At 37.0% G+C, this 18,680-nt stretch overlaps 1 protein-coding gene across 2 annotated transcripts in view; it reads left to right on the top strand.

The window, feature by feature from the left end:
• Positions 1-18,680, top strand: part of LOC109404813 (troponin C) — a 69,980-nt gene that overhangs the window by 36,998 nt on the left and 14,302 nt on the right. For both annotated transcript variants that reach the window (XM_019677766.3, XM_062849816.1), the window contains exon 2: positions 3,346-3,659. In XM_019677766.3, the coding sequence (XP_019533311.1) occupies positions 3,346-3,659 (314 nt within the window). The remainder of the gene's footprint in view (positions 1-3,345; positions 3,660-18,680) is intronic.

Raw genomic sequence — 18,680 nt, 5'->3', positions numbered from 1 at the left:
GGGACGAAAGATGTTCCCTGGTTTTAAATTTTTATCAGAAAATTCAGGAAATTTGGCGTAACATATCAAAAAATCAGAAATGTATGTTGTTTTGTTTTTGAGAAGTTTAAAATCGGTCAACTGGTTCAAAAGTCACGATTTTTTGAAAATTTTTAGTTTTGAAAAACCTTAATTTTTTGGACCACCCTATATGAAAATTGGTCACCCTAATGACGAAATAAAAAAATATGGGTCTAATTATTCCCGAAGAACTACAAGCCCACCAAGTTTCACGACAATCGGAAAAGCACTATATCGTTTTTCTATGGAATGGCTGTCATTTTTTGAGTATCATAAACAAGAGCCATTATTCATAATACGTGTTGTTTTTTTTTTTTTTAAACTGCTGCGGCTTCCCTTGTTAACCTGTTTATTGAATATTCAGGCTTCTATCGCTTGCTCAATCTATCACCATTCACCATTCATTCAGTCGCTTTCAATCCAAACATCGACGAAGAGCAACGAATAGCAATGCCGAGCAGATGTTGTATCACAGAGGTTCCCAAACTTTTTGCTATAGCGGCACCTTTTGAGAATTTCGAAAATTTCACGGCTCACCAAAATGTTCTTACACTAACAGATAATTTTCATTATTTTAATACAACTTTCAGTTCAAATTATATACAAAATTTTGAAAAATTTTCAAACCAATTTTTTAAGTAAAAAAAATGTGTCAAGTACTGTTCCTTTGAACTCCACTAAGAATTTGCATCCTTTGACAGATACGTATTTCGACCTCAACTGTAAGGTCGTCTTCAGTGTGTTGTACTTGACTCAACTTTTTTTTTGTTTTCATAAAATTAAATTTTATTTGATTTGTTAAGGGTTTTATAAATATTTGTTAGATTTAAAATGTTATGAACCAATACTTTGCTAATTCAGGGTGATGTGAAATAAAATCACAGAATTTTATGAAAATCTTTGGTTTCCGTGAAAATCACAAATTGTGATACTCGCGCAATAATTAGTTAAGAATCTGGTTGAAAATTTTCAGCAAACATGGATACAAAACTAGAATGTTTAGGACCAGGTTTGCCTATAAAAAACTTGAAGGGCTATCCCTCTGTCAAATGAGTTTTTTTTATTCTTCAGCCACTTAACCTAATTTACAGCTCTTTTGTCAACTAGGGCACTGCGTGAGCGATTCAAATTGGCAGCCGCACTTGCACTTTGAACAGCGCCTAAATGTTTTCTATTCAAATTCTACTATATCGAACTGGTTGCCTGTCCGCTGCTGTCACTTTTCTACCTCGTCCATGGTAGAATGATGAGCACGAGGATGTTGATGTGTGGCTCTTGTTCCTTTACCAGTTCGATTGCGGGTCCATTACGAGTTGCTGCTAGCCGATATCCGAATTTCCGAGTCCGTTAGAGGGCCACTCTCGGGGGAAGAGCAACTGACGAAAAATTACAAGTGCAGGGGCTGGGTTCGAACCCATGACCATCCACTTATGAAGTGAACGTATAGTCACTACGCCAGGGGTCACGGCTCACATGAGTTTTGGATGACTTTTTTTTGAACGACCATTGAAAAAGTTGATAAAATTTAAAAAAAAATTGAAATTTATAAAAACGGCTGAATTTCGCGTTCCTTAATGAATTTCTCAACGGGTCTTAACGTGATCAAATGTTTCATAGTTTTCATAATTTTCCATCAAGATCTCAAAAATAATCAGTTTTAAACTGTGACTTACTTGCACAAAACCGAAAATACGCAAAAGTATTCAGTGATAGTGACGTTAGTATAATAAATCGTCCCGTTAAACAGGAGATGGATTTATTCTGCGGGTCTTCAGTTAGCCTTGTGTTTGTACTTGCCTCACTATATACAAATTCGTGCAATGCTATGGCAAGCAAAGAAAGCCCTTCAATTAATAAGTTGGAGAGGCAGGGAAAATTACAATGAGAAAGTAAAACCACAAAGGAGAAGAAGAAGAAGAAGGGATTCATGCAAAAAAAAAACCACACTAAGATTAAATATGTATTTTCAATTACAAGCTGATGGTATAAAAGAAACTAAAGTATTAAAAATCTCGAAGTTGGAAATTTTTGATATTTGGAAAAATCAAAATATTTTGAGAGGATACCAGAAATTCCATAAAGTATTCGATATATTTAGGAAAAATGCCGTGAAACAACACTTCCAAGTTCCATCAAACAAAAGAAGATGTTCCCGTATTTAATAATATATTTTTTTTTTAATTTTTGGCTCAAGTGCCCAGCGGCGCACCAGCGAAATATTCAAGGCGCTCAGTTTGGGAAGCACTGGTGTATCGTACTGGCCATGGGGATGCATGGTTCCTTCAGGACAACCCGTTTACTGCATCTTTCAAGACTCACTTCTGCACAGAGGAGTGAATATGAGTGCAATGAGGCGAATATACGGACCCCTGTGTACTACAAAGTTGATCTGCATGTTGAAATGCATTTTTTCTAAGGACAGGGATATGTTATGAAATGTATTTTGCGTCATTTGAAAAAAAATTGTTAGAAATAACTTTTTTGATCTTTTTTACAAGTTAAGCTTTTTTTAAGTTTTTTGATAGACAAAAAACCTCAAAAGGTTAATGGGCTTTGCAAGACAGTACTATATTTTTGAACATGGATCTAGCATTCAAAAGCATTTTTTTTTTCATTCCTGAAAAGCGCATAAATTAGCGCTGATCCACTCTGCAACCCTGAAAATTAAATCTTCCGTATGAGATGCCATTGAAATTCCGAGCAATGACTTCCTGAAAATTGGTCTGTGAGTGTAAGAAAAGCAGATAAACGTGCTCCAATACATTTAAGCAAACCAAACAAAATCTACACCTTGGCCCAATCATAAATTCCCGTTTGCTGACTCACTCAACCGTGGATTTGTGTGACATTTTCATCGTGCCTCAAACAGATGTCAAACATTTCTTTTTCACTCCGCCGTCGTCGTCGTCGTCGTCGTCGATAGGAGGAAACGAGAAATCATCTCTACCTCACGGAAAATGGATCAATTAATTTGGTACCGTTGCGTTGCTACTGTCGTTGAATTGCTCAACTGCTGCAACAACCTTCGTCCCATGAATCAATCGTTAATAATTATGTCACCGCACTTTGGCTCACGATCAATAAATTCTTTTTCGAATTCTCCCAGATAATCGTTGGGTCGAGGTTATTTTTGGGGGTTTTGTGTGGAATTTGGAAACAGTTGCTTTCACGGATCATTTACAAAAATGATTTTGATTCTCGTCAGCTAGCCAAGTAAATAACGATGGGAATATTTTACTTTTTATTAATTTGACCATATCTTTGTCTTCTTCTCTCATTCTGCAGGAAGATGAAGAACAGAGGCTTATCATCATGCGCAAAGCATTCCAGATGTTCGACACGACCAAGTGCGGTTTCATCGATACCGTCAAGATCTCCACCATTCTGAACACCTTGGGCCAACAGTTCGACGAGGGTGAGCTGCAGGACCTAATCGACGAGGAAGATCCAGAGGAAACCGGAAGGGTAAACTTCGACCAGTTCGCCAACATTGCCTCGAACTTCCTGATAGAGGACGAAGACTCCGAAGCCATCCAGCAGGAACTTAAGGAAGCCTTCAGAATGTACGATCGCGAGGGTAACGGTTACATCACCACCAGGTATGGAAAGTGAATCTTTTGATGAATACGAGTCTTTGATTAAATATTTATGACTCCATCATGTACCTTCATAGCCTTCATACACATTTCTCACATACTGACCCACATGCAGATAACCTAAAAATGTCCTATATGATTTCAATACCTCCACATTTCGCTTCCTCTCCAACTGTCTGTTGCAAGGTTAGTTAGAAGCGGCAGACCGGCTGACAGACAGTCAGTAATCCTACGTTGAATTATTTAGTACCCATCTAGCACACATAAAATGTGTCTCTAGGATGGGCTTGGGCAGAACGGAGACCATTCATGGAGAAGAGACACACTCAGCAAAACACAGACTCATGTCATACTGCTGGAAGCACTCTAGCATGAGCATTGTCGTCATCGTCACGCGTGTCAGAATTTTCCTTCCCGGAAGACATTTCCATTCGGTTGGGCATTCGCCAGCCAGGGAAATTGAAACTCGAAAGCATTTACAAATACCTGTCTGAGAAGTTGGGCGTTGCTGTGCTGCTCTCTCCCAATGGCGATATTGAGGCACATAATTATCTGCGTATCAATGTTTGAATGTAGAATTCAAATTAATCTTCTAATAAAGGCAACACATTTCGAAAGTTTAAAACTTTATATAACTTTATATCGTCCCGAGCAAAAGCGAATACCTTAAAAATATCATGGAATAACTAACTTATACTCAAATACGTAAAATTTTGATTTCTATGCTATTCTACGAAATGTTATGAGAATATAACAATGACAATTATAGGCACCCCGACTAGATGGGAAAACACATTTGATACAGTTTTTGTTATTTTGTTACAATGATTTTTGTAACAACGGTTGTTATAAAACATGTACCGTTAGTAGTTAAAATAACAAATATTCCAACAGAACTCGTTCCAATTAAAACAAAAATATAACAAATTGAGATATAATCATAACAAGATTATACCAAATTTTGTTAGCCTGAGCTTGCGAAATCATAACAAAATTATAACAAGTTCTGTTATATATTTCAAAAAATCTGTTACAATTTTTGTTATAAATCTCTTGGTTCAAGTGATCAAAATAACAAAAATCATCAATCTTTTTCGCGACAACACAAAAATATAACAAAGATTGCAATAAACGTGTTACGAAATTATGTTAGAGACAATTTTATTATTATGCATAACTAGCTGTCCCGGCAAACTTTGTCTTGCCGTCTTGTGGTGGTTTGACAACTGTTAGGCTCAAAAAAAGCACCGCACTCTAGATTGGTTTCATTTCGATCGTGTTGATTTCCTTCCCAGCTCATGAAAAATCAGTTATTCATCAATTTTCTTACTTTTCAAGTTGATTTTCCTAACTTTTACTACTTATAAACACAGCCGCCATGAATACGAATCGAACCATGCAAGGGTCATTCTGATGGGTTCATCCATTCGTGAGTTTTGTTGCCTCAAAGGGACTTCAAACTCATTTTTATATAGATAGATAGATATAACAAATATTGTTATACATCTGTTATTTCTTTTTTTTTTAATTTTTTGAATTTGCTGAAAGTTTAGTATGTTTTAACGTAGGGAAAAAATTTGCATAGTTTTTCATTGGAACTTGTACATAGAATGTGTTTTTTTATATAAAAAATTCTTTTCATTTGCTCGTTTAAAAAATCAGTAAAAAAAATTCGAGAAAAAATAGTTCCCATCCAAAAAATAGTAGCCCATCCTGGGCTACTTGGCAAATTTGGAAGATGTAAGTCACCTTTCTACATACTTGTGTAAAAACGCTAGAACTACTAAGGTAGAGAAGGTGGAGGTGTCCTTTCCTGGTTTTGCTGAATACGCGCTCGCATATTCCTTCGTCTATTTAGACCTTCAATATCCTAGGGGATTTTTCGAAGGCATTCCTAAGGAAATCCGTGATGTGAATACTGATAGATTTTGTGAAGAAATCCCTTAAGAATCAAATCGAAAAACTTGTTGATATACATCTCGAAAAATTCCTAGATGAATTTCTTGAGAAACTCAGAAGGCATTCCTGAACAAAAATGTCCGAAGTAAATTTCTAAAGTAAGCCTTGGAGCTTTTTCTTAATGGAGGACATTCTGAAAGGTTCAGTTAAAAAAAATCAGAAATAACTCCGTGTCAGTGAAGAGAATTGTCAGACAAAAGAGGCACAAAACAAGCAACAAAGAAGGCGCGTCGATTACTTTTTATCAAAAACTGGTAACAGATATAGAAATTATCTTGGAAATTTTTGTTGCAGACAAATCGGAAGCTGAATTTGTTGCGTACTTTTCAACTCGTGAATAATCAATTACACAAGTTTACAAAATAAAACGAAAGTCGTGAACTTCTGTCAACGACCAAAATTATTGAAGCACAATTTAGTGCTGATTTCGAAACCGACCTTCAAAAAATTTAAAGTAGAACAGTTTTTGAGTTTTAGCTCAATATCGAGTTTTGTAACTTTTCAAAATATGTAATTTACTAAAATTCAAATATCTTGCGTTTTGTTCAACCAATTTTAAATCTTTTTCCATAAATTAAAAGCTGAATACAATATTATTCGATCATCTGAATGCAGGTTTTGCGTTAGATTGATGAAATTCAAGATATTGGCGAGTTTTAGGGACGATCTCCTTAAATTTTAGCAAAATTCCCAAAATTTTTTGAAGAAATGTATTTTTTACAATAAGAAAAAACCAACTTAAAAATTCTTTCTCGACGTTTATTTGACATATCATATGTAGGCGAGATACAGTAAAAATTTCAGCTCAATCGGAGCATTGATTACGGAGAATGAGATGTTTGAAGTGAGCGACTTTGCTTAAAAATAGAACAAAAATCGATTTCAAATCATCAACCTTGTATGGAAAGTCGAAAAAATTTCTGCTCTACTGTATTTTTTTTCCTTCGCGTTTTCGAACTCAGGGCATGATTCTACACCAAAAATGATCATCAGCTTACCGAGTTCAAAAATGCTGTAAACTAGTGTTATTACTAACCCAAAGTCGAAACTGTATGATGATAGATCTTAAGCAGAGTTGCAGTGTTTACCGACTCGAAGTTACCGTTCGAAAATCACAATGCCAGGCTTAAAAATCTCTAAACTCGTGATGCATGATGTTTATCCTATTATTTTCAAGTTAGGACAAACTTATGTCGCATTGGGTGGATTGTCGCAACAAATACGGGTTGCGACTTTGTCATTAATGTTGCGCGATGGTTGAATTTTGATTCACTGCTCCATGTGGATTCTCTAAACAGACCTCTTAAGAATCCTCTGCAGGCTTTCCAAGAAGAATCTCTTGAACTAGTTCTAGAGGATTTTTTGGAGGAATCACAAAGAAAAATGTCCTACTGGAATTTCTGAGCGAATCACTAGAGTATTTGCAGGAGGAATACACGGAGGTATAGCCGAAAGAAACTCTGGAGATTTTCCTGCAAGAATCCCAATGGGGACGCAAATCCTAGAGAGGAAAAAAATCTCCGGAGAAATTTCTGGAAAAATTAATAAAATTATGGAACTATGAAGGAATCCTTAGAGACATTCCTTCACAGAGAAATCTGTAGTGAAAATTCTGCTAGAACCTCTGGCGGAATTTTTGCAATTTGCGAAGAAATTCCTTTTTGTTGATATAACAAGAGTGACTCCTGGTGAAACCCAAGGAGAAATTCCAAGAATTTTTTTTTTTTGAGAAATATCTAGAGACACTTCTGGAGAATTCTCCAAGAAAATTTTCTGTAAGTATCCTTGTAAGAATTCCTGAAGATGTTCCTTAAGGATTTTCTGGAAAATCAGAAAGCATGAAAAAATATCTGCATGAATTTCTAAAGCAATCCTTGAAGGAGTTTTTGAAAAAACCTATGAAAATATATTCAAATGAATCTCTGGTGAAATTTCTGAAAGAATGAAAACCTGGATGAATGCGTTGCGTTGCGTTGCGTTGTAACGGAGTAATTCGTAGATTGCATACTGAAAGTTGTCATGTTATAACTTTAGTACTCCTATTCTAATTGCTTATGGAATGCTATTTGGGAAGGAACAACTATCCAATCAGAGGTTGAAGTAAAAAGGACATGAAAACTTCCATTGCCGGCCACGCCCTTCTTCTCCGTTACGAGGATAGGAAAGGATGTGATGATATGACACCTACTTTACAAGAGGTCAGCGACTCACCGACACCTTCATAGGTGTCAAGGAGTTGGATATTTGGAAAGGGTTGATTGGGGATTCACTATAAGCGAGTGATGCGGCAAAATTCAGATTGTTTAAGTGTATTTGAGTGGATCATGTAGATGTGTTGATGTGAGTGTAAGTGATTTTTTTTTACTCCGACGTTGGAAGTGACATAGCTGAGAAATTTGTCACTCCATGGGCCTTTTTGCTTCCGGGATGGGGCACAGGGATGGACCATGTGTCCTGGCTAACAAGCCTAGGCTTAAGCGCCATTGATCGCTCTCTGAAACGATAAGAAACACGTTATGTGGATGGGAAGGGATAATAGGGAAGGGATGATATCTATTTATCGAGATGCCAGCGACTCACCGACGCTCTCGTAACTAGAAAGGAAATAGGATTTTGGAACTGGAATGGTCTGGAATTTAGTATGATTAAGTTATGCTGGAATTTGGATGAGATGTAAAGGGCGAAAACACAATAAATACGTCAATAAAATAATTTACCTCTATCGCTGAAACAGAAAGTATTAGGAATATTTTTTCAAAACTTAAATAAATATTGTCCTTTTTATGACGTAAATGTTCATTTGTGATAAATGTTCATTTGTGATAAATGTTCATTTGTGATAAAATGCCATTCAATGAATGATTGGAAGCAGGCGAATTGAACTACAAAATGGCTTAGAAAACTTTGATTGGTTTAGCTGATTTTTTGAAAATTACACCCCCCCCCCTTCTGTGGTGACCCATTCCCCGTTTGTAGTAAATAACCCATTATAGGAGAAAACATAAAGCATGAAAAGATCACATTAGATTTTCAAGTAATTGGTTAGATCTCACCAAAAATTAGCGTTCAGACTTCACCGCACGCCTCATTCAGGTACCACTAGCATTGCAAGGGCAGCAGAACTCCTCAGAACAACCTAATTATCTTATCAGGAAACAGAAAACTTGATATTGCTGCAGTCTGGATCCCCCGTCGGTAGTCCGAATCATCTGGCCTTTACGTCCATTGCGTACAGCTGAAGTGTGTGCTTCTAATTTTGATTCAATTTCTCACGAAACCCAGCTCAGTTGCGTCCAAGGCTGAGTGATTGTAGCCAAAAATCCGTCGAATACTGATTTGACCATGATTGTTCTGGACAGACCTTATGATTAGAGTTTTGATGGCAGTTGCTTGAGGAATCGGTGATGTGAAATCTAGATAAAGTTTTTAATTTTCCACGTTCCAGTGCAATTTTCAGTAATTCACTTTGGAAAAACAATCAAAAAGCAGGAGAAAAAATGACACGCGCAGAGAAACACCAGAATAAACACCTGGATGAATGTCAGAGGAACCCATGGAGGAGTTCCTGAAAAAAATGTTTAGAGGAATTCCTGGAGAAATTTCAAGGGAAAAATCTGTTGAAATTACAAAACAACATATAAAGGAATGTTTTCCAAAGGACTCTTTAGATGAATCTTTAACTGAATTCTTGCTGAAAACCCTGCAAAAAAATCCTTGAAGTATAGCTGGAGGAATTCCTGGAGGTGTCCATGGAGGAAATCTTAGAGAAAGCTCTAAAAAAACACAAGATAAGGAATAAATCCTAAAGGATTTCATGGAGGAATCTATAAGGGAATTCGAGTCGAGTCAATCACGATACACTGAAAATAATCTTACACTTGAGGTCGAAATATGTATCTGCAAATGCAGGTTGCAAATTCTTAGTGGAATTAAAAGGAACAGTGCTTAACCCGATTTTCTTTTTATTTAAAGGAATTCCTGAAAAAATCATAAAAGGAATTTCTGTAACAGTGAAATATGTTTCCCTTTTACTGGCATTTGCCAGATATGCTTGAATGTCCGAAACATGCTGAAAACACTTGAACGGAACTGTCAAACCACTCAATAATTGAGTTCTTTTGATTCCATGGTTCAGCCCAATAAGCCATAATTTGAGTGAATCGATTAAAATCACACTAGATAAATTGCCTTGAATATACTCAAGAGCAGGGATGGAAAATGTCGCGGAATGTCATGAAAAAAAAAAATGTCAAACCATTTTTCAATTTACACCGTTTCCGGTGTTAATTTCTGTCCGTATCCATCTCCAGTCCGTAACGCCGATTAGATATGGATAGTCAATTGTCGTCGATTAACATTTCCAACTAAGTGCAGTGAAATTTTCAAATAACGAAATGAAATTTCTATGACATTTTCCATCCCTGCTCAAGAGTAGGTAAATTCAACCCCAGACCCCCGTCATTCAACCTAAATTTGAGTAAATCTACGCTTATGTACCCAAAAAAAAGCTTATCGGCCTCAAAGAACCCCGTTGGCTACACGCATCTCTGAGAAATCTTTGAGAGAATCTTCAGGAGAAACAGTGGAGCAATCTCTGGCAAACTTCAGAAGGAACCCATGAGGAATCCGGGTGGATTTACTAAAGGAATTCTGGAAAGAATTTCTGGAGAAACTCTTAAAGCAATCCGCGGAACTTTTTTATTGGGAACCCAAAAGAAATCCCAGGAAGAATTTCAGGAAACTTTCCCAGATAAACTCTTAGAAGATTCCATGGAGAAAATGCAGAAGGAGTCTTCAGAGGAACTGCAGGAAGAAACCTTGCAGGAGCTACAGAATAAAGCCTTAAGATACTTTAGTAGTGAATGAGTGAATTCTCACCAAAAACCCTGTCCCTGAAGTCATTAAGGAATTCTTGGGAAAATTCCAGGTGCAAGCATTCTTAGAAATATCTAGGGAAGCTCCAGGACAAATCACTGGGAAAACTGGAAAATTTTAGAAGAATTACAGGAGAAAGTGGTGACAGGCTGAAGAAGAAGGAAGGCTGTGGAAATTATGGACAATTCACTAGAGGCACTCCAAATACCCTACACCAGAATTAATTTCCGGTGTAAATCTAGGATTGTCATGATCTCAGGAACAACTTAAGGCGAAACTGGACGCGTTTCCTAATTTTTTTTGGTTTTTGATTTTTTATTTATTAACGAAGTAATATTTTCAATATCTGTTTTCGTACACTGGTAGAGATCCTGGATCAAGATATCCTGATTTTACTCGGTGGACATGTGGTAACGCTCAACCGTGCCTGGAAGAACAGCTCCCCACACCAGGATGAATTTCCGGTGAAACTTCTCTGCAGAAACTCTCGGTGCAGAATTCAGAGGAAAATCGCCACGAGAAGTCCATGGAGTCAAACTCCTGGAAGGATCCCTGAAGGAACTTTCGAAGAAAACGTTAATGTAATCTCTGAAGAAAACCCAAGAGGGAATAACTGAAAAAATTAACAGTAGGTATGACTCGCTGGAGAAACTACAGAATGAATATGGAAGAAATGATGAATCTCTGGGAACTTAGGAAACAATTTTGAAAGAAACTCTTGGCAAACCACGATAAAACTGCTGGAGAAATCCCAGGAGGAGCTCTACGAGGAATCACTGAAGAAACTTTATTGAGAGAAAACGATGAAGAAACTCGTGGAAATAAATCGATTTTAAAATTCGATCTTGCAGTCAGCATCATGAGAATACTGAAGACCAGCTTTGCGATACTTCAAACCCTCATGTTGTGTCTTAAAACAAATAGAATACGATGTTCTCTAAATCACTAGAGATCTTAAAATGAATATTTCTTATAGACCTTCAGTGTTGTAATCAAATATTTTTGAATTTAATTGCTCGCGTGTACACGCAGGAGTATTTCACTTCATAAAAACGTAACATTCACATCATATTCGACGACATCTGAGTTTTTACCGTGATTTACCGTCAAACAGAACCCGATCGAAACTGTCGTTTACGATCGCGTTTGTGTCACGATTTCGTGCCGTTAAATTATTCGAAACAGTTTAACGGTGTCGCCCTCCGCTCATTTTATGATCCTTCAACCAAAATGTGACCGGCAAAGTATCCTCCAATCATCGTAAATGTTTCAAAATCTTCCCATTCCGCGCACTTTCCCCGGGGAGGAAAATGCTTAACGGAGATGACCGACCAACAACCATGTGGCTCATATCGGTGGAAACGCATGGTCGTTGGAACTTACGGTCAGTCCCACCAACCAGCAGCGCAGTAAAAGTGTAGGTGCGAACATTTCTGGTGACAGGTTGTTTATTTATTTTGACGAATATGAAGGTGTACGATTGGAGAAATCAAAAACAGCACTTAAGTCGATAGTAAAAAGCACACGTTCAGGTGGAATATTTTGTTTCACTCGAGAGACCCGCGAGGACAAATCACTATATTAAAAAATCATCGCGTAGATAATTTGCACCGGATATGCTGCTCTGGCTGGTGGCAGAGCGTAAGGTGAAAGTGGCAATCCACGTTGGCACCGTTTCAGCTGGCCAACTGCTAGGCCGGGGTGGATTGGATAATTTGGAATGTTGGCTTCCGAAAAATTTCATTCGTCCACTTGTCCTCTCCGAACGTCGCGGATGCGCGGCGTCGTCATCGTAGTCGTTAGGGGCAGCTGTGCTTGTATGGATTTGTAAGTGTTTATTTATACATCACTACTAGCACCCATGAAAGTCATTCAGGGAGATTTATCACTTCGAGGTGTTTCTCCGCTTGTTTCGATATTTTTTTCGTTCTCCAAATTGTGTTCCGTACAGTCATCAGCCATCGAAACAGCTAACGTCATGTTGTTCAAAAAAAAAAAGCCAGGCTTTCCCACCTCATTCAGTTTGTGTGGAATACGGTCCTCAAATGGTCCAGGAGAAATAAGAACGTAATCCTTTTCTTTTGCTTGCTCATATTGGAACTAAAGTCAGTACAATGGGTAAGATTTCATGGCCAAACGGAATGTTGAAAATCAGTAACATTGCGAAACTTGTATTCGGTCTGAGAGAGTGCGGTTATTACTTTTTAAATTCATTTAATTTGTAAAGATTCTTAACAAATTTGTGTAATTTCTGGAATCTATCGAAGAAAACAAAAGTAAAACCCGAAAAACGATTACTGATGATATCCAAAACTTGACCCGTGATTCAAATACGGTTGGGCGAACCTGAAATTGATCGAGAAGAATTTTCGCCCGACTGAGCCATGGTGACACGGAACAGATGTTCTGCTGTGGTCTAGGTGTGTAGTATCTTCTACCTACAGACTGGGCGAGAAATTGTCTTGCTGTCATCATTGAGGTATCGTCAGGCGAGAGATCAGCCAGCACAGAATTCATTCCTTTCACATTGAGACAGTGTTGTTTGGAATGTATTACAGCTGCTTTTGGGATTGAGTCATTTATTAATAATTCAGACCGGGGTGATAGATGAAGGTGCGGGATGGGTACGTAAGAGGTGAACCCATAATGACTAACCATTAGATTGATATACAAACATCGGCGAGGACAATATTAGAACATGGTGCTTTCTAGTTCGTTTTGATTGTTATAAAGGGGATCGAAAAATATGACTTGAAACAAGTTTTATTAAACCGCTAACGCCCAAGGTGTCTCACAATTTAAATCTTCAAAAAAAAAATTGTAATCGATATACAAGTTATAATACAATAATCATGATTTTCACGCAAAAATTAAAAGTATTTGGTGTAGTTCCAAAAAAGTTCTTCAATGTAGGTCCTCCACATCTGATAATTGTCTCAAGCTCTATTTCGACGCAACTTTTGAACTATTATTACATTATGATCCGTGTAGATCTATTTTGAACGAGTAAAAGAGATTAACTAAGTACTAAAGAAGAATATAAAAGAATGTTCTTCCAGATTACGTTACTGTGTACTACAGAAATGTCTAAATATATTTCACAAATGTCTCTTATTTTTATCTTACGCTCCTGCCCTTATTTTATCTAATTATAGATTTACTATTATTCAGTAAGACCATGCTGAGTGTGTCTGAGTTCGAATCCTGGTTGATCCAGGATCTTTTCATCCTTTCATTATTTATCTATATTTGACATTCTCCTGCCCCTTGTATATTTCCCATACTTAATACATGGGTCATTACATCATCTACGAATCACTGCTCCTGCTCTTCCACATGGAATAATCCTTGCAATGATTCCGGGGGTAATTATTTGGAGAAATTTCGACTCATGAAAACCCTAGGAGAAGCTCAAGGAAAAACATTTAAGAATCCCAGAATAAATCTATGAAGTAATCCCGGTAGAAATCCTGTGAATTTCCTGGAAAGAATCCCTGGAGAATCCACTGAAAGCATCCAGAAGCAATTTGGACTGAAATCCTTTAAGAAATTCCAGGAGCAGTCCAAGCAAGAAAGCTGGAGTAATTCCTAAAAGAATCTCAAGAGGAATCCCTGAGATATGCTTGAAGAATCCCTGAAGCAATCCAGGGAGGAATCCCTTATGAATTTTGGGACGCATCAATGAAGACGAGACAAATTTACACAGGAATTTCTGTAAGAATCAGAAAAATCCCCAAAGGAATTCCTAAATAAATCTCTTGAAAAATACATGGAACAATGCCGGATGGAATTCTCAAAAGAATTTCTGAAAGATTCTTGATAGCGATTACTAATTACCGGAAAGAATCTACTAATTATCGGAAAGAATCAATAAAAAAGTATCCCGGGTGGAATTCAGTGAAGAAATCCAGAAAAAAAAACAGAATAATTCTAAAGGAATACCTAAAGGAATTTCTGTCGAAATTTCTACATGAATCATCGAATTATCTATGAAAAAATTAGAATTAACTGTAACCCAAGTAACATTTTAAGTTTTGTTCGACTCTATAAGAGATCTTCATGACAAATTTTATAGAACTCGCTATAAAACTGATTTATACATCAAAACCTCTTGATAACCTCTTTAAGAGCATCTTCCGGCAAAGTGGACCACTCTTGGAGAGGTTGAGCAAACCGTATTAAGAGTAGTAATAAAACTGTTTTAAAATCTATTTAGTTGAAAAATTTCCATTACTCGAAAAGAGGTTAGATGATTGTTGTTGTTTTTTTTTAACAAAAACTATGACAGCTCAAGATGCAGAGAAACTTCTTCAATGGCACGGTGAGCTCAGGAGGAGACATCATTCGCAAGTAGGAAGCGATAACTTTAAAGTTATATTTTAGTAGTTATCGTGTTGCTTGGCTTATGCGCATTCAATTTTACCGTGAATATTGAGGTTGCAGAAACATAAAATTAACGCGCTTCGAAAATAGTGAATATTATCATCTTGAAAATAAATAAATCAATTTGAAAATTTAGTAGAACTACCTCGAATTACAACAAAACTCAGCTGAGAGAGTTAAATTATGCGAGCATGCTATAGAAATGACGGCAAACTATCATTTCATTGCATTTGAGTAAAATTAACTATTTTCCATTCACGTATGTAATTCTTCAATATGGTGACGTTCATAATTATCGAAAAAAAAACGAAAGCAAGTTTACTTTTATGATGACCGCAATAAACCTAGGAGTAGGAGTATCATAGTTTCTGCTTTTCCACCAACACCGTTACTAATCGAACGGAACGCCATCTGTTGAGAGTTTGAACAGTTTTATAGTGGTAATAATGAATTACAGAAGGATTAGTTGGACACGAATGCCAACTTTTTTTGGTAAAGTGTCTTTAATAAAATATAATAATAATAAAAAAAGAAGGATTACATATCGGAGAGTTTTGTTCATTCTTGAAATCTGACTTTATGGATATCTGCAAGTAGGGTAATTCGCCAATTGTTGAACGGTTAGTACCGGCATTTTGGTTTTCGTTTGTTTTTCCGTGCATAATTCCACTTAAGCTGAAAAATATCCAGTGAACGTCTAGATCTACTTATGCCTTATACTGCCCATTGAATTTGTATTCCCTTAAATTCCATTTTCTAAGAGAAAATATAACATTTGTATGGGAAGTCTGTAACCCAAATGTTGAACGCTTCCTTAAGCAAGCTCATCCTAATGTTGGACGGTTCTCGCCAATTGTTGAACGGTTGATGCTTTGTTCGTAATTGATGACTAGGGACAATGGAAATTCGCGATTTCGCGGAAGCCGCGAAATCCGCGAAATTGGGCTTTGGCCGCGAAATTCAAGAAATCCTGCGAAATGCTGCGAAATTTGACAAAACTGTAAAAATTCCTTACATATTCCCATGAATTTCAAATTTTTAGTCATAAATTGACAGATAATTTTCGACAGTTTGAGATTATTTACGATTCCGTATCTGCATAATAAAAATTCATTGCATCATATGTATGCTTCTTTCTTGAAAAATCTTAAACTTGTTACTTTTTTAAATGAATTATTCATTTGACATGCAAAATTGATTTTTTTTTTTCAAAAAAATGGTTAAACACATAGGACCGCGACATTGCCGCGAAATTCATAATAGTAGCCCGCGAAATTTAAGAAATTTTACCGCGAATTCCCATTGTCCCTATTGATGACGTATAACCCGACATCAACCTATCATTCGCGTGTTTTTATTTTGGCCACCAAACCCAACATAGACACGATAGTTACCCGATGTGGGTCCAACAGTGGTCCAACATTTGATAAAATTTGACCCGACTTTGACCCGACATACGATATTTTTTCACTCTGGCGGATTTTTTTCCGGGTTTTTCGTGTTTTGTGCCCAGCTAGTCCGAGCTAGTGACAATTCATTTAAATGACAAGGAATCGCACGTTTGAAGAGAGCTCTAGTGGACTGAAATCGTTTTAAACATGATAAGACGCAAAAATAGCTGAAAAGATTTGATTAGAAGCGAAAACGACAGAAGAGAAGTACGCCTTTTAAAGCCCCTGAAACTCTCCTGCAAAACCCATGGGACCCACTCAACCCCCAAGAACACACCCTGAAATCCCTTGAAAACCCGTGGGTTGCTCCTGAGCCTCCTGGAACGCCTTGAAATACTCCTTGGACCCCCTTAACACTCTGAATTCCTCTTGAACACCTCTGGAACGCCCTGGAAATCCATTGAAAGCCACTGGAATCTTTCTGAAGACCACTGGAACACCCTAGAATATCCCTGGAACGCCTTTGAAACCCCATGCAATGCACGGTTAGGTAAAGTGAAAAAAAATTCTAGCAGTCATGCTAACATCGTAGGTTATGCCAGTGTTCAACAATTGGAACATGCATGCATAATGATAGTGTGATAAGAAAAATATTTTTTCAAATTTAATAACAATGAAAATGTGATTTTAAACAATGTTAAACTGTTAATGACATCCTTCCATGTCTTGTAATTATGGTGTGCCTTTGATATTTGTGGTCGATTTTCCCGCAAAGCTTATTTCGTAACAGCAATTTCTTAAAATTAATCTTAAGAATTGTGCAGTTTTCGTGTCATCAGCGGTACAAAATTTTCAATATTTTTTTTAAGGTAAAATATGTATAATTTTGTAACTTAATTAGAGCAATATCGTGACCCACATGTATATGCATCTACATCATTAGTTTACGTTGGATGAAAATTACTTAAGTAAGGTTTATAATAAAATATTCAGAAACTGTTCAACATTTGGGTAGTGTTCAACAATTAGCGAATTACCCTATACTGAAAAAAATTTCCTCAATGGTTGTCATAAAAGTAGTCATAGAACTGTGAGTTTTAAATATTTCTGTAATAAAACCCTCATAAAAGTCAAACAAAACCAATCAGCAAAGGAATTGTTACTTGGGTAAATGTTCACAACAGCCTTAAAAATAATCTATTCGCAATAAACATAATTTTATATTTGAAGAAATTATATAAATCTTTGAAAAAAAAATAATGGCGGTTCTGATTTTCTAAAATAATCATTTAACTTTGACTTTTATCTCAAAGATGACACATATGTTTTTGAAGTTTTAGACATTTCCTGAAAATTTGAAACTGCTAAATCTGTCGCACAAGTTCATTTTTTTTTTCTTTTTTTATTATCTTTTTGCCTTTCTCGTACACCAAAGTGTACTGAAAGGCTATATTTTCACTCAAAAAACGAATTTTCGATAGAAGACTCGGATAGGGTCAAGTCACGTATACCAAATGTATGTGTGTATGTATGTATGTCTGTGCGCAAAATAAGATCACTCACTTTTAAGGCACTTTCCATTGGCCGATAGCTCGAATCGAACCGGAATTTTACCGCATTGTTTGCTATTGAAAATGATTCAGATCGGTCAAGGCGTTCCCGAGTTATGGCCATTTCAGTGATCCAGACCACACCGTACACTGGGGCAGAACGCTGTTATGGACAGACAAAACATGTAGTACTCTGGTTATCCATCCTAGAGCTTTGGTGTCTTTAGAGAAGTGTCTTGTAAGAGTTTTTGCTAAAAGCTGGTTACAAAATATTTGAGAAGATCGCAGCAAGCCGCACGCGCGAATGGTTGTGTTGCAAAAAATCTGTCATGGTTTTTCTCGGTTACGCGTTCGGCGGAATTGTGAATCGGCTGGCGGTGCTACGCCATCCGGCAACTTTTTTGGTTTGATTGGCGTGATTATTGGTGCATTTCTGTTGATAGTGGTACATCAAAGATAAAATTTAATGCTCGTTGGCCTAGTAGCAAGTGACTGTGTTCAAGTGTAATGTAAGACTTGCGATCGGTTTATCAATTTCAGGCGTTTTAGAGTTCTGAGTGATTAGCACCTCACTTGCAAGCTTGCAGATGGTTGCATGCTGTGTCACGTGCGGCTACATTTTTAAAAGTCTCGTTCGTTTTTGTGCCGCTTTGGTGGCGCTACGCCATCCGGGAGTTTTTCACATATGAAAAGTGTTAGCAAAGAGGGCGCAATCGGTGCACGATCCACGATTTTATAAATTCAGTTTTTCTATCGGGGTGCCAGCATTCGTCTTTATTTTCGCGTTTCGGATTACAATCAGTAATAATAGCGATAAAAGCTGTGCTTTTCACAAGATTTTGGTGATGCCATTGTGCGGATTGGGG

This window comes from Aedes albopictus, chromosome 2 (assembly GCF_035046485.1).
Source record: "Aedes albopictus strain Foshan chromosome 2, AalbF5, whole genome shotgun sequence".
In the NCBI taxonomy this organism is placed as follows: domain Eukaryota; kingdom Metazoa; phylum Arthropoda; class Insecta; order Diptera; family Culicidae; genus Aedes; species Aedes albopictus.
This window is presented reverse-complemented; position numbering and strand designations above follow the sequence as displayed.